The 12,016-nt window shown below is 37.7% G+C and overlaps 3 protein-coding genes across 4 annotated transcripts in view; 1 reads left to right on the top strand and 2 right to left on the bottom strand.

Annotated features, from left to right (window-relative positions):
• LOC136029129 (uncharacterized) overlaps positions 1–12,016 on the bottom strand; it is a 337,007-nt gene that overhangs the window by 313,903 nt on the left and 11,088 nt on the right. The gene's annotated exons all lie outside the window — the stretch shown is intronic.
• On the bottom strand, positions 2,953–4,732 carry LOC136029658 (uncharacterized). The gene is made up of 2 exons (XM_065708160.1): positions 3,799–4,732; positions 2,953–3,716 (listed from the first exon to the last, which is right to left on the bottom strand). The coding sequence occupies exons 1-2, from the start codon at positions 4,730–4,732 to the stop codon at positions 2,953–2,955; spliced, it is 1,698 nt and encodes a 565-aa protein (XP_065564232.1).
• The window catches only part of LOC136029127 (cystathionine beta-synthase-like), a 193,653-nt gene continuing 190,402 nt past the window's right edge, over positions 8,766–12,016 (top strand). Inside the window, exon 1 of one of the 2 annotated variants that reach the window (XM_065707206.1) lies at positions 8,766–8,831. The gene's annotated coding sequence lies outside the window, so the exon portion shown is untranslated. The remainder of the gene's footprint in view (positions 8,832–12,016) is intronic. The other variant, XM_065707207.1, reaches the window with a different exon arrangement.

The raw sequence follows: 12,016 nt of genomic DNA, 5'->3' as shown, positions 1-12,016 counted from the left end.
CTTTTAATTCATTTTAATATTTTTAATGTTATAACATTTATGATATTATAGAAAAACAAACTAATTTTTTTCTGCTGAAAATAAGGAGCAACATTAAAACTTAAAACGAACAGAAATAATTAAATATGAAGGGAGTTTTTCCCTCCTCAATACTTTGCTCTTTACGTTAAAGTTTAAATTTGGGTTCCCATTATTTAAGAATTACTCCTGAAACACTATAGCGGCTTATTTAAAATAATAAGCTTTTTTGAAAGTTCTAAAGAGACTTTAGCGTAAAGAGCGAGGTTTCGAGATGGTGTAGCCTACGCAAAAATTTCTGTTAGTTTTAGGTTTTAAAGTTAGGTCTTAACAGACTCTGCTACTATTTTGCCGAGTCGCTCTTTTTTTTACCCAGAACTGTTTGAAAAAATGGTGGACAGCATTTACCCTCCCCCTCCTCCAGAAAACAATCTGCGGAAAGTACCCCCGCAAAAAATACTCCTCGGGGGATTTATCCCCTAGGAAGATACTCCTCATGAAAAATACCAAACGTGGAAAACATTCCCTTGGACCCCCCCCCCCGGCTCATTGGTGTAAAATTAGCTACGGTTTCTAAAAAGAAAATGCTTGAACTCTTAATTTCTGATCTAATGAGCACCATCTGAAGATTTTGTGACCATGAGGTGAAAGTGTGGATGAGGCAGGGATAACCCCCTCCTATACGGAATAAATTCCGATTATTTTGGGTTTAATCTTACTCTTTACTCTCACGACAACAGCGTACACCAGAAATATTCTCAGAAATCATAAGGGAGTAGATATCAATTTGATATTTTTATGTATTTTTTGTTCCATCTGCATCCCCCCCCCACAAAAAAATCCAGGTGACGGCCTTGGGGACTATACTATAACCTTCATTCTCTTCTCGTCTCTCCCTTAAAACTAATTCAGTATTTATCTGATGGGGAAACCAAGGATTTGTCGGCATTAAAATGCACCTTTCGAGGTTTTGCAATTTGCCTAAAGTGTCTTTTTAAGTTTTGCAATTTGTCCATTTCTTAAAGACAGTATTTGTTATTGGGAAACATAGAGACATTTTTCATGGGAGTTTTCCACAGGGGGAGGGGATTGTCTAGGGGAGTTTTCAGTGGGTAGTAAATTTTCTGAATAAATTTGCTTCAATGAGAATGTTTTTTGAAGATATTTTCCTCGGAGGGGGGAGATGGGCTTTTTATTGCAGAGTGTTAATTAGGGAGTATTAATTTTATGGTCAATTATATGACTAAATTCGATAAATTGTCCACTTGCAAAATAATAGAAAAAGTGAATAAAAGTTTTTTCTTATGAAAAGAAACCGCAGAACTTGAAGTTGACAGATAAAATTCGTGAATTGCAGACTGCACAAAATTTCTTCAAAACTAGCTGGTTGTATTTTCAAGCTTCCAGAAAAATTAAGTTTATAGCTAGTTAAACTTGTTGTTGTAGAGCTGTTTTCGAAATTATCAGCCATGTTGAGGTGACGCTGATAGTACTTTTAGTTAGATTTGATTTGCAAAGTGTATGCGTATTATTTAACAAAATACTTATTACATAGCATAACATCCAAATCAAAAGTACAAGGAAAGGCCCATCACCGCAACTAGTAAGGAAACTGTAAGCAATACGCTGTAACCAATAAAAACGAAAATAATTATCTTTTGAAATTCAGCCTAGGTATTGCTTTTGAATTAGACATAAACGAAATTTGTTTGGTTGTCTTCTTTTTTTGGTCGTTATTCTGGTTAATTTTCAGTCCATCACAGCTTTGGAAAAAAGTAAGACAAATGAGGAATTAGAAAGTTACAATGCTTGAAAAAATTGATCTACAGTGCTGAAGTACAGTTGATCAAAAATGGGAGATAATTATTTTTGACAATATACTAAAACTGATCTTCAAAGCTCTACTAAAATCAAAAATTCTATTGCGGAGACATACGTTTTATAGGTCCTTATATGTTAATTTTGGGAGGAACAATTACAGTTATTTCTGCAGTAAAACTGACATATACAAGTATACTAAACGCAGTGTTTCAAATGCGGCTATTGTCACTTAATAATAAGCTTTTTCTCGCGGACAAATTGTTCACGAGTAATGTTAATCAGCAATCACGAGAGCAAATTATAAAATCAACATTGGTTTTGGTGTAAGTCCAAGTTTCAGCGTTGTTGGAAATAAACGGCAATACCTCCAAAATCGTTTAAATACTATTTTACAATTTTCAGATAATTTCATGTTTACTCTTGTAATGTTCACTGTTTTATTGTCTGATCAAATTCTGAAGGTTTTTATGAATTACATCAAAATTTCTTCCAAGCCCTTCAATGGGAAAAATTGCGAATAACTAAAAAATGCGCCTTCTTATGTCTTATTTCAGGTAAGAGACATGTTAGCAGTAAATAAAGCATATTTTATTGTTAAAGTACCTTCATTTCTCTTCTATAACTGCAAGATCAAAACAATTTTCCTCATGATAGCCATCCTTGAAATTTTCACTGGTGGTTTTCATCCTCAAAGACATAATTTCCAAGTCATTCAACTACGTGCAACATAACGGCTACCTTAAAATGTTGATTGAAAATGTTTGGGGAGAGGGCAGGCGCTGGAGGGGGGTCCTTGACCTACAATCCCTCTCTACTGTTAAAATGGGCAACAGCCCTTTCAAATTCTAACTAAATGAACCCATTTTGAAGTTTTTTACAACAACTCCTTTGTTACAAAGTGCCCTGGCCTAAACAATAAATAATAAATTGTGGACACAATGCTTTTTACTTTGCAGTGCTAGTGTACTGCCTAGTCGTCGTCGTCGTCGAATTAAAGTCCTTTCTGCTTCTTCTCGAGCCTCAGGACATTGTTCTCTTGGTTGATTCCTTCTCTTCTATTGATATAAATTGAGCTTTACAGTCCGCCACTTCACTTAATTATATAACTTCCTACTAAATCACTGACTTAATTTTCGATACGTATGAACATGTCAGCTTACACATCTCTACACTGTCTTCAATATTTTCGCATTCTCCCAACATAGTTTCCACTGTAAGATGGATATTCCTAGTCCGACAATATCTTTTCACTTCTAGTCTTTGTTGTTCATGCGCAGGACACCTCAGAAGTAGATGTTCCCTTGTCTCTGGTACACTGCATATGCTGCAATTCCCATCTTCACCAAACATTCTTGCTTTGAATACTCCATATCCAGCATGACCTGAACGTAGTCTGAAGATTATTCTTATTTGCTCTCTACTGAGCTTCGAGTAGATTTTAGTAGGCTGAAGTTTTGTTTTCTTAAGAGCAAACATATTTCCAGTAACGTCTTGGATATGTTGTGCTCTAGCTACTCGCATCTGTTGCATGGCCGATCGAATGTTGTTGATGACTGTTGGTGCGAATTCTTCCACAGATGTTCCATTAGCAAGTGCATCTTTGGCTTCCTGGTCTGCCGCTTCATTTCCTTCTATCCCTCTATGCCCTGGAATCCAGTGCAGAACCACACTGCTTCCTTCATCAATCAATTTACTTATCGTTTCACATGTAATGAGGACTTCCCTTGTTATATTTTTTGCATGAATATTCTTCAATGCTGATACCACACTCTTCGAATCAGTGCATATCAAGAATGCGTTGCAGCCATATCTGTGTTGAAATGAGGTGCTCTGCTGCTTTATTGACTGCCAGGAGTTCTGCTTGAAAGATGGAGGTCCTGGGATGCAGCTTATATTTTTCAGCTATCCAAGATTTAGGGATGACAAAGGCGGCACCAACTTCGTTTTCCGTTTTCGAACCGTCCGTATATATTTCTAGATACCCATGATATTTTTCAGCTTTCATTGCTAAAAATGCTGGTACAATGGCCTTCCTTTCTTCAAAATTGGTCTCGCAAACCAACTTGTCCACCTCCCATGGTGGTGGACGTCGAGGGTTGCACACACTCAGCATTTCTGAAAAGTTTAGTCGCATTCCTTGATTTTTCATCAGTTCTTCAGCCTTTTCAAGGACATAGTAGTTTTTCCTTTTCTTTGTTTGGTTGTTGGCGTATACTAGTCCGGGCTTTACAATCAGGGACTTAACTGGATGGTTTTTGTCTGCCAACCATACTTTTGACGTATATTTGAGGATATGCATATTTCTTCTTGTCTGAAGATCTTCTAAGCCACTTTCTGATAACATGAAGCCTATGGGTGTAGATTTTCTTGCCCCGTATGCAATCCGGAGTGCTGAATTTTGTACTGTGTCCAACTTTGACAATGTTGATTGACAATCTGACGCGCTGATTATTGACGCATATTCGAGTTTTGCCCGTATGTACTTAGTATAGAACTCTAGGAGAAATTCCGGTTTAGGTCCCCAGTTTGCTCCTGAGATCATTCGTAGCAAGTTCATTCTTCGGATACAACTATTCTTTGTCTGTTCTACGTGTTGTTTTCCAGTCATCTTGTTGTTTACTGTGTATCCTAAGAAACGCGCATTTGTTACGTATTGCACTTCCTTTCCACACATTGTCAACTTCTCCGGTGTTTCGATTCTTCTGTTGCTTATCATCATAGCCTGGGTTTTGTCTGGTGAGAATTCCAGATCAGCTGACGTTGCCCAATGTTCTAACTGTGTCATCATTACCTGTGCTTTCTTTACTACTTCCTTCATATTATCTCCAATTATCCAGAATGCATTATCATCAGCAAAAATGGATGGTCTGCACTCATCATCTTCTAATGGCATGTCATATACTCCAATATTGTAATAATCTGGCCCAAGTGCAGACCCCTGCGGAACTCCTCTCTTTGGTTCTACTCAACTGTGGAAACTGATTGGCCAACTTTTACAACAACAGTATGTTCTGCCAGGTAACTCATTCCAAACTGTACAATGTTTCCAACCAATCCCATTGCCATCATTCCTTCTAGCATTTTTCGATGAACCAAATTGTCAAAAGCTCCTCGCACATCCAAAAATACCACTATCATTATTTTGCCATTCTGTAATACATATAATGCATCTCTTTGGAGTAAGACCAAATTTTCCAAAGTACTTCTGTTACGCCGAAATCCACACTGATAATCTTTGAGCCCTTTCTTTTCTTCTGTCAACCATGAGAGTCTATTTTTTACTAGCCTTTCATAGACTTTCCCCAATACTGGTAAAAGGGTTATGAATCTGAAATTCATAATCTTCTCTGAGTCTTTTCCTGGTTTTGGTATCATAATCGCTGTCCCTTTTTTCCAAATCTTGGGGAAATATCCGGATTTCCATGCTATATTTATGATCTTCAGCAGTTCCTTCATCCATATTTCAGGCAATCTTTTGACAAATTCTGGGTAAATAAGGTCATCTCCTGGTGTGGTGTTTGGCAGGTTTTTCACGACCTCATTTACTTCTCTTTCTGTGAATGGTCTGTTATAATCTTCCATTTTTTTCTTTTGGGATACTTTCTTGAACTTCCAAATTGTTCTGTTACAGTCGTCTTTGAAGGGGTCCTGTCTTCCTATTACATTCTTCAAATATTCTGCTCCAGCATTTGCTTTATCTATGTTATCCACTAACATTTCCCCATTTACGACAATTGGCGGATTATCCTCCCTAGCTTGGTTTCTTGTGTTCATGCACTTGATGAATCTATATACTTTTGTACTGGACTCTCTAAAATCTAGATTTTCCACAAATGTGTGCCAGGAATGCCGTTTTGCCTCCTTCACTTTCTTTCTAAATCTAGCATGAGCTTGCTTCACCTTTATATATCTGTCTAGGGTTGGGATTCTGTCATACTCGTGTCTTCTCTTCTTCAGTTCTTTTTTAGCTTCCTCACAGTCCTCATTCCACCAGGGTGTACTTTTCTGTCCTTTCAGGTTATGCTTATTCTTTGGAATTGTTTTTTCTGCTGCCTCCAGCAATTTCCCCTGAAGATTTCTATTTTTTGGTCTACTTCCTCCGCAAGCATAAGCATTTTATCTATCTCCATGGATTTCAACGCCTCATCAAATTCTGACCAGTTAGCTTTCTGGATCGAAAATCTAGGGCTTGATGGTTCACTGTCCTGGTCTTGTTGTTTCCACTGGATGACATATGGGTTGTGGTCGCTGAAAAGTGTGGGTTCATTCACAGTATATATTGTATGACTATTTGCCAAACTTGGTGAGGCAAAAGCCAAGTCTATTGTTGTGTATGAACCATTAGAATAATTAATGCGTGTCGGGAAGTCTTTGGGTGTTAACAGGCACGATTCAGGGGTATCTAACATGAATCTTTGAAGGCTATTTCCTGCCTCATTATTTGTTCCACAACTACACCAAACATCAGAATGAGCATTAAAGTCTCCTACAATGATATGTTTCTTATTACCTGGAATTTCGTCTATAATAGCTTGCATTGAAGTACCCACTGATTTGTTATTTCCATGTGGATTATAAATATTAATAATATTCAATGCATGTAGGTTTTTCGAAAACACTTTCACAGCAACTAATTCTATTCCATTTTTCTCCAACAATCCTGAATTTCTGAAACTTATTTTCTTGAAAGTTATTCCTTTTCTTATCCCTATTATCACTCCTCCTCCTTTCTGATCAATCCTGTCTCTCCGTATCACGCTGTAGCCCTTGAAATTCATTTGTATATACGGGTGTAGCCAAGTTTCTTGGATACACAATACATCCAAATCATTCTTGGATGAGTATTCTAGTAGCATGTCCTTTTTATGTATGAGTATAGACTGTGCGTTCCAAGATAGTAGGGACAAGTTCATTTTTCTGAGGTTGTGACTCCCTGAGAGTTGCTTCCAATGCTGTTAGATCTTGCAATTCCAGCAGCAATCTTGGTGGCATCTGGTTTTACACCCGTTATGAACTCTAACGCTGTACATATTTTTAAAACACTCTGGTCCACTGTCAGATTGGTGATATTAATGAGATCTGGCTTTATCACCAATGCTGCAGTCACTGCCTCAAGTGCAGTCTGCACTGCATCCTTTTTCATCTGTTCCACCTTTTCAACGGGTACCATTGTCTGTGAGCTTCTTGCAGTTATCGTCGTTATGTAAGCATGTGCAGTGCTTGCTTTTTTATTAAGAGCTGCTGCATATGACTGATAAGTCACATTTGCCCTACGAATGCCCATCTGCTGCTGCTCAGCAATCCTATTGACCATCTGAGATTTATTCCTCGCTGGGCATTGAGCCGAGGTTGTTGCATGCTTTCCACCACAATTCCTACAGTAATACAACTCTTTTCTAACTGTAGCTTCTTCATTTTTGAGGGGGCAGTCTTTGGAATGGTGTGCTTTACTGCACCTTAAGCACGTAGGGGTTGTGGCTCTGCACTCATTTTTTCTATGTCCAAATTTCTGACACATAAAACACTGTAATACTGGTCTGTTATACTGAGAAACGGTTCTTTTACGTCCAATGAATCCCACTGACTCAGGCAGAGACATACTTTCGAAAATAACCATCACTGCAAAACTGTCTTCTAATTTTTTCAATTCCTTGTTGAACCTCTTGAGTCGTCTTACTTCCAAAACTTTTGCTTCACTGACAATTTCTGCTTTAATGTCTTCCACTGAATATTCCTTGCCAATTCCTCTGATGACTCCTCTAGAGTGCCTTTTCCTTTCTTGACACATAACATCAATTTTGCCTAGCTTGGCTGTTGCAAGTAGTTTGTCTTTTGTTTCACTTTTCTTCATGTGTACACTTAATTTTTTCCGTTCCTTGTTGCACACAAATTCTAAGTCCTCTGTTGGCACAACTCCTTTCAGTATTCTCAACAATATCATATTGTTTGGAAAGATCTGATCTTCTTCCACTGGTGTGAAGATCACACATTCACTGTTCAGTTCCTTCTCTGGAATGTCCATTTCTCCCACTGTTCTGACCCTGCTTGAAACCTGTTCAGTTACAGTAGGTGATGGGAGGGGAGGTATGTTTTCAGTCCTTCTTCTTTTGAAAACTGCACTTGTACTAGGGTTCTGTCCAAGTTTAGGAAAGTCCTCGTCTGAAATAATACCCTCTGCAACAGCACAATTCACAGTATCTCCAATATCACTCATATTGTCTTCTCTTTCAAGGATTTCAAACCTGTTCTTAGTGGACACTGACACTAGGTCATGCCTTGTTCTTGTGTTCTGTCTGGCGTATGGCATCATTCTCACATTGTCTCTCACCGTGTTTCTTATCAACTGTGGCTGTGGTTGCTGCCATTGCATTTGGACCGGGGTGTAATAAATTTAGTGCACTGCCTAGGATAGCAGTTGTGGCAATTTTCAAATAGTCCCGCCACTTCGTAAATCCCTCTGCCACTATTTATGAAATACCGGCTAATTTTTCTGTTGCAGTGCGATTAGAACTTAATGCTAGATTTTTCTGTATTTTATGAAATTTAATCCAAACCCCTCGTTTCGATATCATGGATAGTCCACTCAGTTTAGTCATACCTGTGAGATGGGACAATAACGAACCGCTTCGCTGGCTCACCACATTTCTGTTCGCTTTCCCAACTATGAATAATACGAACTGATTATTCAGTGATTGACAAAAATACACTGGACCGCAGATGTTGGACTCAATGGGAGGAATAGTTTGTTCGCAAAAAGAATGTAGTAACCAAAAATTATTGAGTTTGATAATGCTGTCTGAATTTATCTACAGTGATGCTGATCAACTAACCTTTGTTAGTGGCTACAATATGATTGCTAATCAAAAATATCTCGTTGGAACGCACTAGCTCACAACAAGGTCGCCCGAAAATGCCTGGTTGGAAAGTGGAAAAAAGTATTAACAATATCAAATAAGAAGAATAAGAAGATACTCATTTTTGTTTTAGGAGCTTATATTAAGAAAATTGAAAATCTATGCACTGACCATTTTGCAATAGTATCCTCTTTAAATGAACCAGCCAACATTCTCCCACATATCCCTAAATATGTCAACACCAAAGCAAATTGGACCATGTTTAGAAATAAGCTTAACGAAGACGTCCTAAGTTTAACCCAGAAATCTCATACCTCAGTTGTAACTGCTGACACGTGTGCTGAAGCTATGACATCAATATTAACAAATGCAGCTAATCAAGCTATCCCCAGAACTTCACCTAGGAAAACCATCCCTAAACACACCCCTAAAGCATGGTGGACAAAAGATTGCCAAATTATGTGGAGAATAAAAAATGCAACTAGGAGAGCATACCTAAGAAAACCATCCCCTGACACATATTTAAGTAAATTACAAGCAGAGGCTAACCTCAAGAGAACAATAACTAATGCCAAATATAATTATTGGAATAATTTTGCAAATAATCTTTCCAGAGAAACATCTGAGCCAAGAATACATAGACTTATAAGCAAAATCTGTGGGAAAAAAACATCCTCCAACCCTCTTATGTATGAACTAATACATGAGAATTCCCACTATGATAACGACACTGATAAGGCAAAATTATTTGCCTCTCTTTTCTCAAAAAAGCTAACATCAAAAAACCAAATATCACCACACAAATCATGACAAATCCTATTTACCAGCCCCGACCAGGTTCAGAATATATAAACCATCCCTTCTCGATACATGAATTGAATAATGCAATTCAGCATATCAAGGCCAATGCTACAAGTAGCTATGATAATATACACCCTATATGGATAAAGAATCTTTCCCCTTTGTACAAACAGGAGCTCCTAAATTGCTATAACCATGCATGGGCTACATCCACATTCCCTAATATCTGGAAATGTTCATCTCTCATACCAATTTTAAAGAAAAATAAACCTAAACATGACCCTCAGTCATATAGACCCATAATGATTACCCCAGTACTGGGAAAATTAATGGAGAAAATGATTTACCATCGGCTGCTTTGGTTTGTTGAGAAGAATAATCTGATACTTCATACTCAAACTGGCTTCAGGAAACACCACTCATCAACAGATGCTTTCATAGTGTTAACAAATGCAATAAATGAATCCCTATCAAAAAATAATGTCTTAACTGCTGCATTCCTAGATTTTGAAGGAGCTTATGATAATGTTGACCACCAGATTCTATTAGTTAAACTTACAAACCTTGGACTACCCCCCAAACTTGTATCCTTCATAAAATCCTTTATAGAAAACCGAAGTTTCATTGTTTGCGTAGGTTCAGCCTCTTCACCCAAAACTTCAATAACCAAAGGCCTTCCACAGGGTGCAGTCCTGAGCTGCCTCCTATTTTCACTTTTTCTGTGGGACATGAACCTCCCACATACCAATCTACAGTACGCTGACGATCTGGTATTATGGGCAACTGGCAATACCTTCGAGATTACGCATTCAAAGTTGCAAAATGCACTTTTCCAATTTGAAAAGTTCTCCCAAAAGTCCATTTTACCTACTGCACCCACAAAGTCAAAAATTATCCAATTCCACCATAAGCGAAATCATTATGATGCTAGGCTAACATTAAATGGAATACTTATCCCAGAGGACAATCAAATTAATTACCTAGGGCTCATACTTGACCAAAAACTAAATTTCCACCTCCACATCACAAATACAATAAAAAAGTGCTATAGAAAAACAAGAATAATTAAAAGGCTAATAGCCACACCTTGGGGCTGTAATGAAAAAACACTAATCCAATTTTATAAATCATATATAAGACCCCATATTGATTATGGCCTCATAGTGTATGGTGCTTGTGCTAAGACCCACATGCAAAAAATCGAAACGACACAAAATGATATAATTCGTCTTATATTTGGTCTTAGGAAATCAACAAAAACTAAGTTTCTGCTTACTGAGAGTGGACTATCACCAATAAATGAAAGAAGAAGATCTCTACTAATTAAGTACCTTACAAAAATTGAAGCCAATGATTCTCATACCCTGCATAACTGGTTAAGAAATCCATCTATGTTTAGAGGCGTTGCAAATGAATATGCAAATATCCAGAAGAAGTTCCCAGTGCCAGTAAAATCTATTGCACCCACATTCCCCCAAACCCCCCCTTGGAGTTGGTCAACCCCCATAATAAAGACTGACTTCTCAAAGTGGACCAAAGAACTTACCCCCATTTCTTTTATTCAGAAAAAATTTGCCGAAATAAATAATGTTGCTTATAAAAACTATTTCCAAATTTTTGTAGATGGGTCCAAAATGAATGAGAAAGTGGCAAGCGGAGCTTTCTTCCCAACCCATAATATCGCTTTAGGAGAGAGATTACAAGATAATTCATCTGTAATGTCTGCCGAGCTAAACGCCATAATCATGGCACTAGATTTCCTCATGGTTAATGAATATATGAAAGTTAATATTAATAATATTATAATATATTCTGATTCTTTGTCAAGCCTAGAGCTTCTTTCGTCAGCTTCTCAAAATAAGATGGATATTGACACATTTCTTTGTCTTAGGATTATTGATATTTTTGCTTCAAAAGGTATTTTAACTCATATACAGTATATTCCAAGCCACTCAGGTATAATAGGTAACCATAAGGCAGATGAAATAGCCAAAAATGCTTTAAATATTGACCAGCCAAGTGGGAGACCAATCCCCATTAGAGATATTTACCGCTGGAGATTTACAGAGGTACTGATAATTAATAAGAATCCTACCCCATCACCTTTCCCAAGTAAGCACCTTTCCAAGATTTATCATAGGATTCGGTCAGGTTCAAATGGGCTAAATTTTCAGGCATTTTCATATCAGATTCCTAATTCAAGTGGCGAAGTTCCCTCGTCCCCCCTTTGCAGGTCATGTAATCTTAAGAATGAAACAATAGATCACTGCCTATTTGAATGTAATATGCTGACGTCTGCACAGTATACCCTGCGACGTAAAATGGTAGAATGCTTCAAACACCACAAAATTCCACTAACAGCCAAGAGTCTTGCTGACCATACTCTCCCGCAGAGCACAGAGATCAATATATACTCTCTTATAATTCAACTGCTGGTATCAAAAGATATACTTCAAGAAATCTGAGCAGATACAAATCATACAAGACAAACCAGCTCCATAGCTCTGTCGATCTCACAGAGT

Source organism: Artemia franciscana, chromosome 7 (assembly GCF_032884065.1).
Source record: "Artemia franciscana chromosome 7, ASM3288406v1, whole genome shotgun sequence".
In the NCBI taxonomy this organism is placed as follows: Eukaryota; Metazoa; Arthropoda; class Branchiopoda; order Anostraca; family Artemiidae; genus Artemia; species Artemia franciscana.
Note: the sequence above shows the minus strand (reverse complement) of the source record. Positions and strands in the feature narration are given on the sequence as shown.